At 43.3% G+C, this 21,352-nt stretch overlaps 1 protein-coding gene across 1 annotated transcript in view; it reads left to right on the top strand.

Annotated features, from left to right (window-relative positions):
* PLCH2 (phospholipase C eta 2) overlaps positions 1-21,352 on the top strand; it is a 73,623-nt gene that overhangs the window by 37,665 nt on the left and 14,606 nt on the right. Inside the window, exons 3-16 of the mRNA XM_063417286.1 lie at positions 7,074-7,220; positions 7,566-7,809; positions 8,318-8,447; positions 9,441-9,611; positions 11,407-11,500; positions 14,753-14,956; positions 15,796-15,916; positions 17,158-17,329; positions 17,584-17,691; positions 18,874-19,032; positions 19,766-19,858; positions 20,324-20,424; positions 20,728-20,825; positions 21,124-21,306. Coding sequence (XP_063273356.1) covers positions 7,074-7,220; positions 7,566-7,809; positions 8,318-8,447; positions 9,441-9,611; positions 11,407-11,500; positions 14,753-14,956; positions 15,796-15,916; positions 17,158-17,329; positions 17,584-17,691; positions 18,874-19,032; positions 19,766-19,858; positions 20,324-20,424; positions 20,728-20,825; positions 21,124-21,306 — 2,025 coding nt within the window. The remainder of the gene's footprint in view (positions 1-7,073; positions 7,221-7,565; positions 7,810-8,317; positions 8,448-9,440; positions 9,612-11,406; positions 11,501-14,752; positions 14,957-15,795; positions 15,917-17,157; positions 17,330-17,583; positions 17,692-18,873; positions 19,033-19,765; positions 19,859-20,323; positions 20,425-20,727; positions 20,826-21,123; positions 21,307-21,352) is intronic.

The raw sequence follows: 21,352 nt of genomic DNA, 5'->3' as shown, positions 1-21,352 counted from the left end.
AAGTTGCTCTTTCCCTGATGACAGTTTGCAGTCATCTCGCTAAATTGCTCTTGAAAGATGCCTTAGGAGGGAGGAAGGCTGTGGTTGAAATGTTTGAATAAATAATGGCAAGAGTGTACCTCGCATCACTGCCTCCCGTGGTGCAGACCCAGTTTGGTTCTAGTTTGGAATTAATCTGTGGGTAAACTCTGAGTCAAGCCCAGTATAAGAACTCTGGGCATAGGTGGTGAAATAAACAACTTGTAATTGAAGAGTGAATCATCTCCAGAATTAACTACTCCAAAGCTTTTTTCAAACTGTGAAAGGAAGAGTAGGAAGCACTTAATGAATGTGTTTTTAAATGGGCAATTTGTGTTTAGCTCATCAGGGTAGAAGCATATGAGGCTCCTTGTACAGATCACAGATGGCAAGAGAGATTGTCTATTGTACTTAAAACTTAATGTAGCTTAAGTGGTTGTGATAACCTAAGTGACAGATTTCTGTATTCGGAGTTCAATGAGTGCATTTCAAATGGAATGAGGTAGTGACTTAGCGCTTTTGAAAAATTAATCCTCACCTGCTTTCATCTGTCAGTCGTGGAGCCCCCTCAGTGCTCCTGGTTCTGTTACAGCAGCTCTGGGCTCAGGAGCTCCCTGGCTGTGCCCTAAGCAGGATCCTCTAGGGCTGTGTCAGCTTGCAAAGACATCCCTAAACAGATTGTGAGATGGAAAGATACCGGGGAAGAAGGAGAAGAAGGAAGAGGAGAAGAAGATGAAGAAGAAGCAGAAGAAGGAGGAGAAGAATGCACTTTTTTGAAACCTTTTTTTTTTTTTCAGCTGCAATGTGTCACCTAAATCCCTTGACTGGATAGGGCAGGAGCAGGGCTTTAGGATTAGTGCGTATGATGGATTTAGGATTTGAGGCAGGCATGTGTTGCTGTGTTTCCATCGTATCTAGTTTTCGCTGCCTCGAGAGAAATGTTCTTTCTTTTATCAGAAATGTCCATTAAAATAGTGAGGAGAACCTCTGGAGAAGAGAAGAAGAATGGCACAAGGATATTTTGAAGAGCTCTATGAGAAGAAAATGTGATTATTCTTTTTTTTCCAGCCCTGGAAAGAGACTGAAGAGCTTATGCACCTGGGCAGATCCACAGTGAAAGGCAAGGGTGGCTCAGGAGGGCAGAGAGGGGAATGGATTGTGCAGTTAACTGTGCATTATTTACTGCAGGAGATGTTGCTGGTTGGTTTTGAAGAGCAGGTAGAGCCCCAGAAAGAGTGGGACCTGCAGATCTGTTTGTAACCAAAGAAAGGAAAGGGCTTTTGTGGGAATCGCTGTCAGGAGGAGGAAGCGGTGGAGGAGCCAACAACTATAAATTGCTGCGATGTCTTGATGATGCTGAGCAGCTGGGAAAGTACCAAAGGAAAAAGAGAATCAGCAGGAGGAGAAGAATTCCATCAGGAGGCCTTGCTGTCCAGAAATGGTTTCATCTACATGCCAAATTGCCTCATGGTCCATCATGTGTCTTCTTTAAAATCTTGAACCGAAGCCCACCCAATCCTCCAAAGTAGTCCCAGGTACATCACAGTAAAAAGGATTTTATTGGGATTTTAATGTCCTAAATCTGGACTGTAAAAGAGGCCTAAGTTCGCTGAGAAACTGTTCTGAAGCAACCTGAAAAATACCTGAAAAATACCGCTGGATTTTGGAAATCAACAGCTACTTTCTATTTTTCCAATAATATTTTTATTCTATTACATGGAAAATGTGTCCTACAGAATCTTGATACCTCCTAAGGCCATCAGTGCTTGTTTTCAGTCCAGCTCAGATATGGATATCTCAAAATCTCCCTTGCTTCAAAATAAGTTCTCGGTGGCCCGTCTGGCCGAGGATTTCTTCTGGGTTGGTGGCAGCATCGTCGCTTCTCCGAGATGGAAAATCGGGCACTTCGGTAAGATGTGAATCCCTGCACTGATGAAATGGTGGCACCTTTAGATCTTTCGTGTTGAAATCTTAATTAGTGGCACCTTTGTGTAGCAGCAGGAAGGGCTTGAGGCAGCCCTGCTCTGTGGTTGTGTTGCTTGGTTTTGACAGTGCAGTTCTTTTTGTCTTCAGCGAGCCCCCACTTACAATTTCATGATTGATTGATGTTCTTCGGGACAAGCTAGAGCAAAGTTGTACATTTTGATGCTTGCTGACCTTTTCAAATATTCTGTTGCATAGATTCTGTCTCCTTACCCACAGCAAGACAGGTTTGCTGTCTGCCAGTATTGTACACCTCTTAACTCTTTAATTTTATTTGTAGTTTAGAGTTTTCAAAATGAGCTTTTGGAAGTATCTCTGCTGTCTTCATCCACCCTAGGTCACTGGATTGTTTGGAGGTTGTTTTCTGAATACTGATACACAAAACTCTCAAGCTTCACTGGCTCTGGGAGAAAGATCCCCATTGGGTGCTCACAGCAGCCTTTCATTTAAATAGCTAATAAACCCAGCAAACCTAATTAGAGATGGCCAGAGAAAACAGATGTTCTAGTAAAAGCATTTTAGTAACATTCTTCTTGAGTGACTTCTGCGTGTCCAGTGAGGAAATCTGCAGCCTTGACCAGAACTGTTCCCTTGGAGCACTTTTTTTGTTCTATTTCTCTGTCAGCTTCATCGATCAAAGAATTTTTTTTAGCAAGAAAGTTGGATACACAGATAGCTTAGAAAGTACTGGGAATTTTTGCAGAGGTCAAGAAACACCATCCAACTCTGCTTCTGCATTTGCCTGGATGCAGGTGGCTGATGGAGGGATGGAGAGCTGACAGCCAGACCCGGAATCAATTCTAATTTCCACAGGATTAAGAGAATCTCTTCTCCCATTAACACCTCATTTATTAGAGGCTGTGTGCTTTAAGAATAGATTCAGTCTGCCATCATCTCTTGTACACAGTAAACACTGTCCCAACCATTGATGACAGAATTACAGAGAAATGTTCTTTTCCAAAGACACTTCCAGATTTTTTTGGCCAATGAGCAGAACAGGAGAGTCCCAGACTTCAGTGAAGCTTGAGCCACTGAGAGCCAACAAGGAATAAGTTGGTTGGTTTAAAAGGTGAGAGGGACCTGCTCATTAGGCTGGAGGGATGCAAAATGAAACAAATGGAGATTAATGAGTTTGGATGTGATCTGATTTTTAACTGGATCCAGTGTAGTGATGCGAGTGAGCCTGGTGTACCTGGGCCAGGAACACCACACACAGTTCACAGGCAGGATTGGCAAAATATCTTCTGGGCTATTCAGCTGGACAGAATTCCCAACACACTCTGCTGGATATATTATTTATTTGGCTAGATTACATATTTTATATCATTATATTGATATATTGATTTTTAAAACGATTTTATGCCTCCTGTTTAGAAAGAAGGTGATATTCCTGGCAGGAATAGTTGGAGTCATCAGCTCTTTGGTTTATGTATTGATGAGCCACTTATAGCTGCGAAACCATTTCCAGTGAGACTTTAAAAAAATGGGGCAGTCATTATGTCTTCAATGGCTTGGCAGTGCTGGATGTGTGACAAGTGTGGGAGTGCTGTGTTTGTGTGTGGGAAAGCTGTTTTGGTTTGGTGATATTTTAGGGGAACAACCTGCCCTTGTGGTGCACGTGTGCTGGGGGGGGGTTCTCTGGGCTCACAAACATCTTCTGGAGGCCCTGGAGAGAAAGAAGCTGCTGAAATCTGTTTTCCTCTCCTGATGTTGTTTAGGAGGGTGGTTGTGGTGAGGCAAACAATTGGAATTCATCCCTCCAGGATCTGCTCATGGGGCAGGGCTCAGCAGAGGGATTTGGTGCTCCCTGAGCCTGGCTGGGGCAAAGGTGTGCGACACCACCTGGGGCTGCCCTGAACCTTTGAATCTTTTGACAAAGCTGGTCCATGTACAAAAATACTCAATGACTCAATCTCCTGACTTCTTTTCATCCCCACATGCTAAAATACTCCCACTCCTTCACACATTTATATCAAACTCAGAGACTCCTAAAAGACAATAACGCTACTGAACCATAAATAATTAATTTGCAGACACCAGAACATCTTTCTAACAATAGGCATGAAATTGGTCTCCTTTTTCCCCCTCGTTTCAGGACAAACTGTAGGGTTTATGGTTTGTGGAGTTTTGCTATTTATTGTTACTTGAACACTTTGTATAGTAAATATAAATGTTATTAAGAAGCATGAAAAATCACTGTGAGTCTTTTTGCTGCACCAGTCCGGTGTGGAACTGGGTGTTCCATGTTTCTATTCCCTGCTCTGCTCTGACAGAGCTGCAGTACAGAGATCCATCTTCTCTCCACGAGTTTTTTTGTCCAGATGCAAATTGAGGCAACTCATTAGATCAGAAGAGAGCTGAACATAAGCTGAATTCTGAAAAAAAAAAAGGAACTAATGAAGTGCAAAACAGAAAAGCTGTAATTCAGCCTTAATTGAAGATAGTTAAGAGCCATTTCTTCGAAAACCTGATTGATTGCAAGACTGGGAGATTTTTTTATTTGAAGCACAGAAATGAATCCTTAAAGAAGGAATCTGAACAATGGCAAGGAGAAGCAGTTCTACTTCTCAGCAGTGTGCCCTTTTCACTTACATGCTGTGAAAGACTTCAGAAAAACACCGTATCATTTTCTGTTTGATACAAGTACCACTGGGATTTCTTTTTTTATTTTTTTTTTCCTTCCAGTCTCTGCAGGGCTCTAAACTTTCAGTCCCACAGGGGAGGGGATGTGAGTGCCACACACAGGGAGATGTGTGGAGGTGTCCCTGCTCCATCTCCTGGCCCTTGCCTGGTGTCCCCAGCAAACACCTCTGCATTCCCTTTGGGATTTTCCTTCCCACTGCATTGCCAGGATCCAGAAAAGCTGCTGCTCTGACATGGGAAGGAGGAGATTTCTTGTGCCCTTCTTTGCCTGTGTCACCAGCCCCAAAAAGATGGCAACACTGAAATATCGGGGTCACACCTCACCCAAGCTCAGTCCAGATGAGTTGGAGCTGCAGCAGGTGGCTGGGAGGTGCTCAGGGTGACTTTGAGTGAAAAATCCCACAACAAAATAAACAGCAGCTCTGAAAAAGCAATCCAAGGATGCTTATTAAAATTTTAGCAGCAGGGAACATATTCCTACTTCATGCAAAAGCAAAGTAAATGTGTGTTGCAGAGAGTGTAGTTTTATTTTGGTGCTTCTTCCTTATGTTCTGCTTTGTAACAGGTGTGATCTTTGATATTTTTCCCATTTCTACTCTTCTCATTACTTCCAATAAGATTAATTACTGCTATGATTCCCAAAGAGGAAGTTGGGAATTTTAATGTGATTCGAAGTGTGTGTGATTAGTGTTCAGAAAAATTCTTTTATTAGCAATTTTAACTGAATATATTTTTTTCAAAAACATTATAAACCTTGTGAAATTAAAATAAACTCAAGCTTCCCATAATTCTTATCTCAGTAACTCTGAGAAATATTTATCTTCTGAGTTGGAATGAAAGCAGATATTGAAAGTTTGAGTGTCTGGGAGAGGGTTGGGCTGAGTTTGGAGCTGATGTTGCAGTGGATTCCAGTGATGTTTCTGGCACAGCCTTTGCCTTTATGGCTGGTACCTGCTGAATATTGATTTTCTCTGAAGGCATCTCTGACTGAAGCCAAGGGTCCAGCTTTAAGAAGTAAAATGTTACATGAGGGATTATCTTGCTCTCAATTCCACAACTTCTCTCCATGAATATTTGATTAACATGGACAATGAACTCTACAGAACTGTGCCTTTAAATTAAAATTTCCTTTTACTATATCAGTCTGCTTTCAAATGAATCTATTTCTCTGAACCTTTTCCAGACTGAATGAATTGATTTTTTCTGAACATGAGCTCTAAGGCACAGGGACATCAAAGCTTTTCCCCATTTCTTTTTACTTACTTTGCTTTTGCTTTTGCCTGACAGGTGGACTTGAAACACCCCAAAGGTGCGTTGGTGTTGATGCATTTTGGAACTCATGGAATCAGTGTTTTCATTTGGACACTGTTTCATCTTTAATCTTGATGGCAGGAGATTGATAAAAGACACCTGACCTCAGAATCTCTTTGCATTTATTTCTAAAATAGAATGTGTATTGCATGTATTAATTTTCATTCTTCAGTCCAGAATCTCAATAGTAATTTTCATTTCCCGTCTACTGAAAAAAAATGCTGAACATGATAATAGTTTTAATTTTACTTTAACAGATCAGGCAGAAAGTCAGAGGAAAATCAGGTCACAGGCTCTGCTCTGTCATCAGGGGAAATAAATGGGAGACTTGGCAGAAAATGTGAGTCTGCATTTATTCCTGGGACAGAGCCAGCTGCTCACAGTTGGATGGGAGCTGTTGAGCTTAGTCCTTGCAGCAGCTGGATTTCAGAGCAAGGCCCCAGCCTGGCTCCCAGGGGCTCCCAGTGCCAGAGCCCTGCTTTGGCAGCAGCTCCCCAGGGAGGGCAGGATCCCCTGGAGGGAGCTTCCCCCAACACTCGTGGCTTTTAAGGCCTGCAGTGTCTGGGATGGTGCCAAACCCACAGGAATGGAACAGGTCCTGAGGCCCAGAGGCAAAGTGCAGCACAGGTGAGAGGCCTCCTGCTAGGAAAATGTGGGTTTGGGGGATTTGGAAGATGAAAAATGTGTGAGGTTCTTGCTAAGCAGATCTAGAGGATTGATGACTTAATCCAGAGAAGCAGAGGGACCTTGCTGGCCAAGGATTCTGGTTTCCAGGTGAAATTTCCTCCCGTGTCCAGCACAAGGTTTACATGTTGTAGGAGCTCTGAGATGGTCTTGAGCAGGGTACATACCTTATGCTGGTCCCAACATACAAACATTTCATATAAATCAATATGGGAATGAAAACTTTCCCATTTATGGGTATGTCCATACTCACCCATACTCTTTCTACCTTTTTGATCTTAACACCTGACCTCTTATATCAGACACTACAGGAAACCTTGGCCTTTGACTTCAACCATTCCTTTAGCAGCAGCTGGAGGTGTTTTCTTCCCGTAAAGGCGATTCCAAAGGGAGCAAGGTCTGACTCCCTGCTCTCTCTTTGTTCCTCTCCCCAGTGGAAAGATGTATGAGCTCCATGCAGGCGGGCACCCAGATGATCAAACTCCGTGGAGGCTCCAAGGGGCTGGTCCGCTTCTACTACCTGGATGACCACAGGTCGTGCATCCGCTGGAGACCCTCTCGGAAGAATGAGAAAGCCAAAAGTGAGTGCCAGCCACAGAGCCTCCCCTCTGACCCCTCCTGGGGCATTAAACAACCCAGAACGGAGGGTGTGGCTTGATGAGAGCTGTTTAATTGATTTCAAAGGGCAGTAAATGATTTTATGGTGGGTAATTTGTGAAGCTGAAGTTGTCCAGTGCAGGTTGCAGGTTGTAAATGAGTCTCAGGCAACCCCTGTGTGAGCTGGGGCCTTGCAGGGTGAGGTTTGGGCTCTCCCTCTCTGTGTTTCTCTGCGGGGTGGATGCCCCTGCCCAGCCCAGGGCGTGCTCACACAGAGCTGCAGAGTGACAGAGCTGCAGAGTGACAGAGCTGCCCCTCCGTCCCTGCAGTTTCCATCGACTCCATCCAGGAGGTGTGCGAGGGGAAGCAGTCGGAGATCTTCCAGCGCTACGCCGACGGCAGCTTCGACCCCAACTGCTGCTTCAGCATCTACCACGGGGACCACATGGAGTCCCTGGACCTGGTGTCCTCCAGCGCCGAGGAGGCGCGGACCTGGATCACGGGGCTGAAGTACCTGATGGCAGGGATCAGTGACGAGGACAGCCTCTCCAAACGCCAAAGGACCAGAGACCAATATCCTTCCTGTGCTGCCTGCGAGCCCTCCCAGCACTGCAGAGCTGTGGATGAGCTCAGGAGTCCTTGCAGTATTTGTTTTGTTACAAGCACTAGGCTCAGAGCTTCAGAGCAGCTCCCGTTGTATTCCCTGTTTTCAGAGACAGTTCCTGAAGAGGATTGTTCTGGGCAAGATTTGGAGATGAGTGACTGCAGTGGGCTGGAAAACACAGAGGTATATTCTTCAATCTTACTCCCAGTGTAAAAGCATCCACTTAATTTGGTGATGTAACACTGAGATTCACTCAGAGGTTTTTCTTCTGTGTTGTCAAATAGGCACAGAGCACGTGTGGCCTGTTGAGCACAGTCTAGAAGCTGTTACTGCACTAACATGAGGAGAGTTAGAGATTAGCCTGACCTTTCACTCCTAGTCTCATTTGCAGTGTTTCCTAATGTGAAAAAATAATATATCCATGATGTTCAGTAATATCCTTCAGCACTCCCTGCTGTTCCTTAACTCCTGTTCAATGTGGTTGAAGCAGACATTTGATGAGGCAGATAAAAATGGGGATGGCAGTCTGAGTATTAGTGAAGTGCTCCAGCTCATGCACAAACTGAATGTCAACCTACCCCGACAGAAAGTCAAGCAAATGTTTAAGGTAAGAAAAATATTTTTTTTCCTGAAAAAGCAAGGATTTAACAGGAAACCTAGTTGGAGAAATTGCAAATACTTCAGCAGCTGGTTTGTTTCCACTCTGCTGAGAGATACTACACAGTCCATTTGGTAAACTGGAAAGAGCTCCAGAAACACGTCACAGATAAATTGTTATGCACAGAAAAAGGCAACACACCGGCTACCTTCTGGTGTTACATAACAGGAAAACACACACTACCAAGATTGCTCTTTTCCTGGACCTTTTTGGTCAGAAACTCAGTCAGGTTTCCTCCTCTGATTATGTTCTCTCTAAAAAATATTATCTAATAAAGTATCCAGTATCCTATGATAGCTGGTACTAATAAAATATCCAGCATGCAAACTCCTGTATCTGTCAGATTTTTGCACTGCTGAGAGCTGTTTGTTTGACACTGCATTCTGCTGACCTTGGCCCAATTTAGTCAGCAACAATGGAGATGGTAGCTTTTGTTATCACAAAGTCCCTGCAGACACCAGCAAGCCTTTGTGTGAAATCCCTGGTGATTTTTTCTTTACTTTTAAAATTAGTATTCTTCCAGATCTTATTAATTTATGGCCATGGATTCAACAGATATCTTCTCAAATCCTGGTTATAAAATTAATTTCAAGATGATTTGGGCTCCAATGATCTTGTGAAGATGTGAGTGGGTAATTCTGCCAGACACAGGCATTTTGTTGGAGGATACCTTCCCTTTACTTGATTGCCATAGACAGAAGAAATCCTTCAGCAGTGGAACAATTAAAACCAAAGTTGTTTTTTGGCTCCTGCACTGGTGTATCCATGGGAGGTGTTCCAAGCTGTGCAGAGGATTCCTGTGACAAGGCTGACAGATCAGTTGGTTCTAACATTTCTAACATCATGCATTTAATTCCAGTGCTTCACTCCCGTGCAGGGGTTTGTTTATTTGAATTGGTGCAGGCAGTGGGCTCCTGACTGTGTCCTTGCTGTGTGCTGCAGGAGGCTGACACAGATGACAACCAGGGCACGCTGGACTTCGAGGAGTTCTGTGCCTTCTACAAGATGATGTCGACACGCCGTGATCTGTACCTGCTGCTGCTCACCTACAGCAACCACAAGGACTACCTGGACACAGACGACCTGAAACGCTTCCTGGAGACTGAGCAGAAGGTGGGCCCAAGCAGAATTCCAGCTGCATGCCCTCCTGCTTGCCAGTGGGAGTGAATTCCCTTTTAAAAGGGGTGGGGACTTCAGTAAATGTCTCTTGATTTTCATCTGCAGGCTGGCAGGACACTATTTCTTGAACCTTCTTGCTCTCACTACATTTTTTTCCCCTGTAGGCTCTTTTGGCGTGCCCCTAAATATAATCTCTAGAATTGCTTTCTTTTTCCATGTGTTCCCCTTGAACAATCCCATCAGCATCTGTCTGTTCCCAGCACTGGGTACCTTGGAGCAAAGCTGGTGTTCCTGGCTCTGCTTGTGACCTAGTGCACAGCCCGTGATGAAACTCTGAATTACTCTGTCACACTAGCTCAGTGTGTAAACTGGAAGATTATCTTTCAAAGAGCAGCTGAGAGGATGATTAATCTATAGGAGAGTTTTTGAAACACATTGTAGAACCTAAGAATTTTTCTCTGAGTGATTTAACTCCAGTGCTGCAGGAGCAAATGCTTTGACTTATCTTTGCCCTTTTCCTCTCCTGGTCTCCTCTGAAGCTTCATGCCTGTAAGTCATAAATGTCCATGAGTTTCAGTCATTGTCCATGAAAGGAATGAATTAAAAATCCACCTCTCTGGTAGTTATCTTCTCAGATAAGTGAGGTGTGTTTCCATTTCATTGGTCAATTGATCCTCCAGATGGTGAGGGGAAAATGAACACTCACCACAGGACACAAATCAACTCAGCTAATTACTGACATGGCCAAATCCTGCCTGGGAGGCTTCTCTCCCTTGCCAGCCTTTCTCATACAGCATGGACAGGGAAAACATCTTTACTCCATTCCAGGAAAACCTGTTGTTCCAGAGCTTTATCTTTCGAACCCAGTATCATCAACATTCAAATCCAGAGAGAGAGTTTTGTCTTCTTCTTTTACTTTTATTTATTAGGTTTTAAATTACCCCCAGAAAAGGCATTGATCCTGTAGCAGATGTGCTGGTGGTTTCATTTTCCCCCAGGCAAAGATTCTGGGATGCCAAATTGGTGGTCACTTTACGCACTCTGATGACAAGGGCTGTGTTTTCATGCCATGAACAGCTTCTAATAGAAAGGATTTGCTGGACCACACAGGACAGGAATGTTAAATAATATCAGGATAACAGAGAATACATCAACAGCTAATAGGAGTATTAATTGTGTTAAAATTAAGTTACTAAAATATTACATTATGTAAAAAAAAGTTACAGCTCAACATTAATGACCCTGGTTTCATAAATGACAACATTTACAGACATATATTTCTTTGTACTCTTTTTTCAGTTGAGAATGCAAAGCAACCTTGAAGTTAGCAGATTTCCTGAGAACATTATGTCCCGATTCTCTGTTTCCCTGCTACTAACAGATTTTCCTGCCTGCTGCATAAAGATGAGCCATTTTCTTGTTTTGTTTTAAAAGTAAAAAAACCCCTTTGATAATGCAAACTAATCCTCTAATCCTACAAGAGAAGAAATCCCATTGGTTTATGACAGAGCTCGCTCTGTTTGGATGCTGTGTGGTGCCTAACAACAGATCTGACCTACAAAGCAGAACTCTGCCATCAGGCAGCTGCCAATAGCACAGAAACTTTTCACAGAGCAATCCCCTCCTGATCTGACCTGACACTGATTGACAGCAGTGAGAATCCCACTGGGGAACTGGAAATCCTGAGCCCCACTATGGATAATCTGCCCAGTTGCTGGACTGGAGACACAGGAGAGAGCTCAGGGAAGCTGTGATTAACAGTTAACACTGCATTTCTGCTGTTTTACAGATGACAAATGTGACTAAAGAGCATTGCCTGGAGATCATCAACAAGTTTGAGCCATGCCCGGAGAACAAGAAGGAGGGAGCCCTGGGAATTGATGGTAAGCTGGCTGGTGCAGCTTTTGTGGGGAAAAGGGAACTGTCTCAGTGCTCAGGGGAATATTGCTGCTGCTTACAGAATATATAGCTGTAGAATTTTGTCATGTTGTATAGAGTGTGTTTCCAGTCTTCTTCCATTTTTTTTTTTTAATATCTGCCATTTACTGAGGAATGTGAAGGGAAATCAGATCTCTTTGGAGGAGTTTTGAAAGGTACATATCAGGATGAAGCAGCAGTTATTGAAAGTCAGCTGGAACTGGAGGTGTCTCTATTTGTGCTTTTGGAAAATACAGTTGGATTTAGTTGCATCATTCCTGCAGGTATTTTTGGAAATCATTTTAAGTCTTAATATAAGAGGAGTGATGTGATCCAGAGTGGATGTCTGAGTGGGATGATAGATGGAATTGGTCCTGCCTTCCTGACCTTTGCTGCTGAAGCCTTCTCTCTAAATATATCAGTGCTGTACCACCAGGCTGGGAGCTGTTATTTTGGGGGCTGACTGTAAGTCCTTTCCCCTAAATAGTAAATCTTCAGGCAGATCTTATTGACTCCAAGAAGGGAGGAGTACATTCCTCAGGAATTAGGTTCTGTGCAAAAGTTCTTGGACCTTTAGAAAATCAGTCTTGTCCATTCCTGTGGGTGTGTTGTCATCCTGAAAAGTGGCAGAACAGAAGTTGTTTGGTTTCCTGCAGGAAGAAGTGGGTAGTTTCTGGTACAGTGTGTAAGGTGGTTGCTTAGGATGGGTCAAGGTCTGTTCTACTTCCAGACTAAATTTTCAATTTATTTTAAAGCTTATGCTAATGCCAGTGAGGGAGCAGATGACATTCTTTTCATTTTCTGGTCTTTACAGGCAGTTGCAGTCGCATAAATAATGAATAAGCTAGTTCATTATCTTGCCTTCCTCATACCTGCAAAAGTAAGAGCAGGCTTTTCAAACAATTGTAACTTTCCATTGTAAGAGAAAAACAATTTTAAAAAATTCTATACAGTTGCTTTGCCTCAGAATGGATGATAAAATATTAGAGACTTTATGGGTTAGGATAAGAGAGAGTCCAGCATGGTGACATTGTGCTGGTGTCTGTACAGAGCTCCTGATCAGGGGGAAGCAGAGGGTGAGGTCCTTTGGCGACAACTGGAAAAAGCTTTGGGACCTTAACCCTCCCAGTAACCTGCTGGAAGTGCAGCAGAACAGAACAGACCTGATGAAGGGCTTAATTAATTAATTAATGGTAACATCCAGAGGTGCCTGAGGAGCTGACAGGCTGCTGTGCTGGGGCTGACAAAGGAGGAGGAGCTGCTTAAAAATCATAAATCTGTGTCTGCATGTACATCATGTATGAACATGTGTGTGCACACACACACTGAGGAGTTATTCCGCTCTTGTCTTTGTGTGGAGTTGAGACTTCAGATGTCTCCTGTCTCCCAGAAAACAAGTCCAGTGTTGCCTGGGGACTGAAATGCAACAGCCATGGAAGCTGAGGGTGCCTCAGATTTATTCCTCAGATTGGTCCAGCCCAGACAGGAGCATCCTGCCCACTCAAGAGCAGTGAAAGAACAGCCCAGTGCTCTTTGTCCTTTGCTGTTCATTCATGTCCCTGTGTGCTCTGCTGGCTTTTGGTGGCCTGTGACAATGCTCACTCACAGAGAAACCCTTTCCCTTTGCTGCCCCAGGTGACACCAGTGCACCTCCCCTGAGTGTGACCACAGCTGACAGGACCTTCCTTCATCCCCGCTTCTTCCTTGCAGGACTGAGAAATCCAATCACTGTGAACTCACTGCAACCATCGTGGCATCACATTTTAACAAGAGCTTAAAGCAAACCGTGGTGCTGTTTCACCCAGAGCTGGCTGGAATTAATCTTGCAGCAGCTGATTGGTTTGCAGGAGGAGCTGATTACCTGCCACGAGTGCTTGGCTCTGTGTTTGCTGACACACTCTGTGCTCCATCCATTTTCCACACTGGCTGCTCTGCCTTGGTTCCTCTTTTGTTTCCACCCTGGCTCTAGCACTGATTTGCTCATTGATCATGGCATGTGCTCCAAGAGCCTTCAATATTCAGCTGGGCTGAGTTGAATTCCCTGGCACTGTATCCCAGTGTGTTGTTCAAAAGGTTTTTTGGCTGCTATTTGTATTTATCAGCTCTTTTCCTTTAATAAAACTTTCATCAACACTAAATGTACAGCCTAGAGGGGCCATCATAAAGGTGACATTTTATCTTGTCACAGTCAAAAGTGTTAAGACCTTTGGAAGTTTGGCAGGATTTTTACACGGGCGCATTCATTTATGGAATGAGTGAAATGTCAGGAGAATTAGAAGTCCTGAAGCAGAAAACTATTGACCAAAAGGCATCACTGCTGTCAGCAATGCCAGGGTGTGAATGGAAATCTGAGTCTTTCCTTGGTGGTGAAAGAAAAAACCTTTGAGGGAGATTTGGAGTGGAAGTTACAGTGTTTCACATCAGTCTGAATTGTGAAAGTGTCTGTGATATGTGCACAAATGTCGGCTGGAGGCCTGAGAACAGCAATTTCACACAAAGATAAAATCATAACTTGCTAAAACTTTGCTTCTGAAGAAGAGCAGTGATTGCAACACACTGAGGGCCCAGTGATGATGTCTGCAGGATTTGCAAGCATCCCACTACTCTGGAAAATAAATTCTCCTGGTAGCATCACTGAAAGCCCCACAGGTAATTGATACTTCAGTGTCAAGTCTGGAGTGAACTTTAATCTCTGAAGTGACATCAGTGCAGTGCTGCAGAGCTCCCCACTCCTCAGGCACGTTTGTGGTGTCACATCCAAATCAGAGAGTGTAGCTGGCACCAGCCAATGTGTACTGTCATAATTCTGGTATTTTTTGGGAAAATACTGGAAGAGGAAAGGAGAGGATCTCCTGTTGGGCCATCAAAAACTGTACATCTTACAAGATTTCACTGAGGAGTAACTCCAGGATATGACTGCAGATATCTGGAGGCTTTTATATTCCACGTGACCCAATGTCCTAGCAGAATCTTTTGACACAAGAGGTTTGGATTAAATAGACTTTTTTTTTCCCCAGGAAAGACAGAGCAGGAAAACACAAAGCAATGAGGAAAGCAATAATTGCACTTGGTCGTGGTGACAATTTGGGTGCAGTGGTGCTATTTCCCTTATCTTTAATGTGCTGGCGAACACAGGGATGCATTTTAGGCTGGTTTTAAGAAGGTTATGGCAACAAAAAGGACAAAACTGCATTATTTACAGTGCTGTTTGTTGGCAGGTTTCACCAATTACATGCGGAGTCCATCGGGGGACATATTCAATCCAGAACATTACCATGTGAACCAGGACATGAGCTACCCCCTGAGTCACTATTTCATTACCTCCTCACACAACACCTACCTCATGGGAGATCAGCTGATGTCCCAGTCCAGGGTGGACATGTATGCATGGGTGCTACAGTCTGGCTGTCGCTGCGTGGAAGGTAAAGAGAAAAAGGAGCTGTCAGCAGGCTCTGGAGTCTTGTTTCTCCTCTCTGAAGGAAGATTTGGGACTTCTGCAGAAGGCATGGTAGTTGGGGAGAGGAAAAAGGCTGGGAAAAGGGTGTCTTCCTTTCATAAAAAACAACAAAATAATGTTGTGATAGAATGGACAAATTTTCTTGAGCATGGAAATAAGACAGGCATTTGAGGAGTGGTGTTGTTGGTAGTGAGGAAAAGAAAATTGTAGAAGTCCTGTTGTAGAGAGGATGCTGATGTTGGGCAGGATGCAGCGGTGCTTATCCTACCTAGCCAAGTGTGTGACAACCAGACTGGCAAATATGGCAGAGTTCCTGCCACACCTAAGAGGAAAGTGGATATTTCTGCTCAGGGAAGTATTCTGTGAAATGGGGACAGTCTCTGCAGTGAGCAGAGCCTTTTTCTGCAATCCCTTCTGATGCCTGTGCTGCCTATCTGAGGCATTGCCTGTTCCATAATCATCTTTAATGTTCTGACCATCAAAGTGTCTTCACAGTTTTCCAGAAGGCAAATATGGTTTGCTCAGGTTGGATTGTGGAGGAGGAGTAAAACATTTCATGGAAATATGATCATAAATAAATATAAAGTCAGGCAAAATCAGGGTGGGCTAGGGATGGCCGGGTCTTGGCTTGGCCTGTGGTGTGAGCAGCTTGGCTGGGAACTCTCCAGGTTCAGCAGGAGCACAATGAAAGCACTGCTCTGCTCTGACATCTCTCTCTGGGCTGCTGAAGGGAATTTCAGGGTGTCCTGGTCTCCCACAGAGGGTGTTCCTGCTCTGATGGGTGTCACTGTTTCTGTCCTGCAGTTGACTGCTGGGACGGGCCGGACGGGGAACCGATTGTCCACCACGGATACACCTTGACTTCCAAAATCCTCTTCAAGGATGTGATTGAAACCATCAACAAATATGCCTTTATCAAGAATGAGTATGTATCCACCTGCCACCCTTGTCAGGGCTAGGAATGGGAGTGTTCCCTGGCAGCCTTGTACAGGGAGTGAAGATCTGACCCGTTCCAGAATTCCAGACAGAATCTGGAGTTGTTTTCTGGGAATAAATCCTTCAGATCCTTCAGAACGAAACACCAAGGCAAAGCTGAGTAGGGACACTCTGCACAGAGGTGTAGAGCTGGCTTTATTGAGCTTTTACAACACCTGAGGAACAGCAGGTTCTGCCAGGGAATGTTTTTAGTGAAGGGCTGACAGCTGAACCACTTTGTCTCTCTGGATGAGCACTCTGGTGCTGCCAAGGCTACACCTGGGTGCTCCAGGGACAGGAAACAAGCCAGGGAATAAAGAATCCAAAGAGACAGTAGCCCAATTGTGGATAAAGCAGAGTGTTCATCAGTAAGAGGTTATTTTCCCTACAGGTACATTGCTCAGAAAATCAGTATTATTCATGGGAGGTATATGGCAGTTACTGTTCTCCTCCTCCACACGCAGTCAAAATGTGTGTGCCAACCTTTGTTTCTTTTTAAATAGAAATTACTTTATCACTGTAAAAATGTTCCAGTAGCTCCCCCAAAGCAGCCCATCTGCCTTTACAAGTAGAGCTGAATTTGCACTAAATTTTCAGGCCAGGTAAACTTCTTGTGAGCCTGAGATTTTTTGCAGTTTGCCTGAAGTCATGGTAAATAAATCAAAGGTAATGCTTCTGAAATTGTTCAGTTTTTTAAACCTTTGCAAAAAGGGTAACTGGAACCATATCATCAGCTGGGAAACTGGTTTGGCTAAACTTGGTCCTGGTTTGGCTAAAGGCCTTATTTTTCTTGATAAGGAGCTAAGGAAGGCCAGATATCAGGATAGAAAAAATTGATTTTTAATTAATGAATCCCTGATATTCAGTCCTGCAAAACTCCTTTATAGACTGGCTGTTGTGCTGATCTTACAAAAGCATCATCCATAAAGAGAAATCCATCTTCAGTGTGGTTTTACATTTCACTGACCACTGGTCTTATCTTCAACCAACCAGTCATTGTTGTCCCTTGGCCTTGGCCTGGATAATCAACAATAAATGAGAACAGTAAAACTAAAACTAGAAACAACATTGCTGTCTTTGCAGAAGAGGCTTTGTCTGCAGGGTTATCTGCATGACACTGCTCTGTTGTCAATGGGAAAAGCCTTCCTGCTGTAAAAACCAAATTTGCAGGTGATGCTTGCCTGTCTCCAGGTACCCTGTGATCCTGTCAATCGAGAACCACTGCAGCATCGTGCAGCAGAAGAAGATGGCTCAGTACCTTACAGAAATCCTGGGAGACAAGCTGGATCTGTCCTCTGTGCACAGCGAGGACTCCACAAAGCTCCCGTCACCAGCAAGTCTTAAAGGGAAGATCCTGGTTAAGGTAGACCCTGCTTCACATGTCCTTTCCCTCCTCTTGTCTGTGCTGGTGATGATTTCTGTCTGGTTATCACTGTAAACTTAAATAATTTCACAAAAAGTGAAATTAGGAAACTGCTACTTAAGGTTCAGAACAAATGTCTCCTCAGTCAGTAAGAGCATAGAAAGGACATGCTTTGAATAATTTGGGGTTTTTTTTGAATATGTTATATCAAGAGCTGCATGCTGCCCTTCCTCTGTAATAAATTTATCTTCTAGGGCAAGAAACTTCCAGCCAACATCAGCGATGATGCAGAGGAAGGAGAAGTTTCTGATGAGGACAGTGCTGATGAGATTGATGATGACTGCAAGCTAATGAATGGAGATGTAAGTGAAGTGCCCATCTGAATGTAAATGTCTGTCAAGGCTTCCCAGGGAGAGAAAACCTTGTAGGAGTTCTGTGGGTTGTGGTTGTGGTCTGATCTTTGGGATTCATCACGAGTGGTTCAGGTTCTAAACCTTCCTGGGGGCAGAGTGACAAAGGTGCAGAGGAAGCAGCACCTGTTCCAGGGGTTATGTTTCAAGTTTAGAATTTTAAAGAGTAGTATCTCATGATTCTTCAGAGCATCACAGTGCTCTGAAGAGCTTTTGCTTCCACTAAAATCCAAGAAAAAGAAAAGAAAATATTCTACTTGTCAAACTGTGGTCATTTTTACAGAGCATCACTCTGCTTTGCTGAATGCTGGGCTTGGTTGATTTTTACTGTAAAGAAAATCTCTTCTGGCTTCAATCTGAAAATGCCTTATTTCTTCATCCTTTTTAAAACTTCTATTTTTTGTTACTTTAATCTTCTGGCAAGTTCCACTGCACCTTGCAGAAACAATACAAAACACAGCAGAATCATTTAATGACATAAAGCAGATTACCTTGGAGAGAGTTTGCATTCTTAGTCCTCTCTCCCTCAGGCTATTTCCTCGTTTTGTATTATGGATCTGATCCTTTTTATCTGAAAGAGAAATTTCTTTTTGAGTAAGACTACCAAAGGAGAAAAACAATTTCTTTGCTTTTTGGAAGTTATTACATGTTAGCATATCACTTTTCAATGTTTTACAGCACTATCTTTGTTATTAACAGTTCACTTTGCTGAGGTTTACTGATGCTTTAAATCTCAGATTTGCTACACCTGGTTTACTTTCCAAAATGAATTTTTGAAGAGTTCAGAAAATCAGAGCTTGTTTCATGACAAATATAACTGGGAATTCTTGAGGCCTACAGAGAGAACACAATCTGTCACCCCTTAAAAGACCTGAGTGAAAAAGAAAACTCTTGATTTTTAATTTTAGTTTTATTTCCCCACTTCCCTACATGGGCCATGGTGCACATAGAGCAGGGAACAGGAGTTCTCTTGCCTTTTGCCTTTGATCTGCTCCAAAAAAAAAGGATTCTAAAGCATCTCCCAATAGATCTTGCACCTATTGTTCCTGCAGGGTTGGCCTGGACATGGCATGGGACTCACATGATGCTGTTTTCACCAATGCCTTGTTTAATGATTTAAAATTTTATTTGCAGGCATCTGCTAACAGGAAAAGAGTGGAGAATATAGCAAAGAAAAAACTTGACTCACTGATAAAAGAATCCAAAATCCGTGACTGTGAAGATCCAAACAATTTTACAGTTTCCACTCTACCGTCCACGGGAAAGCCTGGGCTGAAGTCTGATAGTAAGAAGGTGAATTTATGTTTAATTGTACTTGTGTTCCATTAGTTTACTAAATACATCTTATATTATTGACTTCAGCTTCCTAGCTGAGCTCATGAAGTTAATGATGATGCCAGGTGAACATCACAGTCAGACACACCAACTATTTATCTTGCTCATGCAGCAATTGGAGCATGAAATGCACTCTGAAATTACTTTTCAACAGAAAGAATTTGATTTTCCCTTATAAAAACTGCTTATGAAAGTTGGGCTCTTTTTGCTCCTCGGTTCTCTATGTTCTATGCCTTTTCAATATATTTTAATTTTATATTAATTCGAATTTATAAAAAGGTACTCAGCCCACAGACTACACTTCATGAAGCTGAGGCGTTTTCATTTTAGACTTTGTAATAAGTTCCAAACACAAAAAGTTTGGAGAGGTTGTTCCACACAAATGCAAAACAGTGGAGACCTGCCAATAATAAGCAGGTGTAATAACCAGGGATTAAAAAACTAAACTGAGGATGAGAACTAAAAATCAGCTTCTCAAAACATTCTTGGAGTGAGTTTTGGATGTATTTTAAACCAAACGCTTTACACAACGTATCAGAGAGTTCTTGTGAGAGCCACCACGAGGCCAAGGCTTGACAAACCCTTTAGCAGAGGTGTTACCCAGAATAATCAGTGCTAAAACCCCTCCTGTGTGTGCTGAAATATCCAGAGGCTGAGCACTCTGAGCTCCTGTGTTCTCTCTTTTGTTCAGAGTAAACTTGAGGATGATGCAGAATCCGGGGAGGATTTCAGTGCCAGCAAAAGGCACAGCCGCTCCCTCATGGGCAGCTTTTCCAAACGCAAGGTGAGCCCCTGGCAAGGTGAGGTCTGCTCCACATCTTGGATTCTTGGAGGGTTTTTTATTTTTGCACGCAGTGGAGAGGGATTTCATAACTGTAACATCTGCAGCACCTCGCTCTGAGGCTGTTCGCTGAGCAGACGGGCTGGGGAGCTGCTTATCATCGTGCATAACAACACAGATCCAATTTACATGAAGGTCTGAGGGTGTCCAAGATCTAACTGAGAACCACAAAAATTAATTTACACTTTTATCTGAGGATTTATGCTTCCCTTATAACAAGGCTCAGACCTGGGGCTGAGTTTTCCCCATGTGCAAATTTTGCTGCAGAGCTGAGTGTTACGAAAGCTGTCATTTCCCATTTTCTCTAAGTAACACACTCATTGGCATAACAAAGCAGAATTGTAGCCAGCTGCTCAAACTTTTGATCACACAGTTATGACATTATGGTTTTATTTCCTTCTGGCACAGAAAAAAGGAAGCAAATTGAAAAAGGCATCAAGTCTGGAAGAGGGTGAAGACGATTCGGATTCTCAGGGGAATGTAGCCAGGAGCTCTGTACACTACAGCAGGTTTGTTCACAAGTGATTGGGCAGCTTTGTTGCTAAAATATGCCTGCATAAATGCACCCACAAATAGGTTTGCTTCTGGTCTAGATGCCAGTTTGTTGGTGGATGTGGGGAGGAGATGCAACATCTGCCACAAAATCACCAGAATGATCTCTTGGTGCTGCTCAGACTAATTACCAAAGCACAGTGGACCTTCTATGCATTCTCTTACTGTCTCATATATTTCTTTACCCTGATTTATTTTAAAATACGAAAGATACATTTACTCCTTAATTAGTGTGAAGTTAATTTGTTTGGTCTTTCTAGGGTAAACCGACAGAAGAAGACAATGAAGCTGTCCAGGGCCCTGTCTGACCTGGTGAAATACACGAAGTCTGTTGGCATCCATGATGTTGAAACTGAAAGTAAGTTGAACTAAAAGTTTGGTGAAAATAATTGCTACACAAAGAAATGGAAAAGTTTATGTTCGTACATATCTTTTCATTAAAAAAAAGACTTCTTAATGAAGATTCAGGTCACCATCATATTCAGCTTTCCCAACCATAACAAGCACAGTATCTGCTGTAATTTAAGGAAAACAGTTCTCTCTGAGTGGCAGGCACTGAAATGATGCTTGATAGTTAAAAGTGCGATGTACCTTTGCAAGCTTTGTCTAGACAATAAATAAATGAATAAGGAGATTACCTCTAATCTCCTCTGCAGTCTCTTCCAGCTGGCAGGTTTCATCTTTCAGTGAAACCAAAGCCCACCAGATCCTGCAGCAGAAGCCAGCGCAGTACCTGCGATTCAACCAGCACCAGCTGTCCCGCATCTACCCCTCCTCCTACCGGGTGGACTCCAGCAACTACAACCCTCAGCCCTTCTGGAATGCTGGCTGCCAGCTGGGTGAGCAGAAAGGAAACTTATTGCTTTTTTATTTTATTTTGGGAGG

The sequence above is a fragment of the Prinia subflava genome, chromosome 21 (genome assembly GCF_021018805.1).
Source record: "Prinia subflava isolate CZ2003 ecotype Zambia chromosome 21, Cam_Psub_1.2, whole genome shotgun sequence".
NCBI classification, from domain to species: domain Eukaryota; kingdom Metazoa; phylum Chordata; class Aves; order Passeriformes; family Cisticolidae; genus Prinia; species Prinia subflava.
This window is presented reverse-complemented; position numbering and strand designations above follow the sequence as displayed.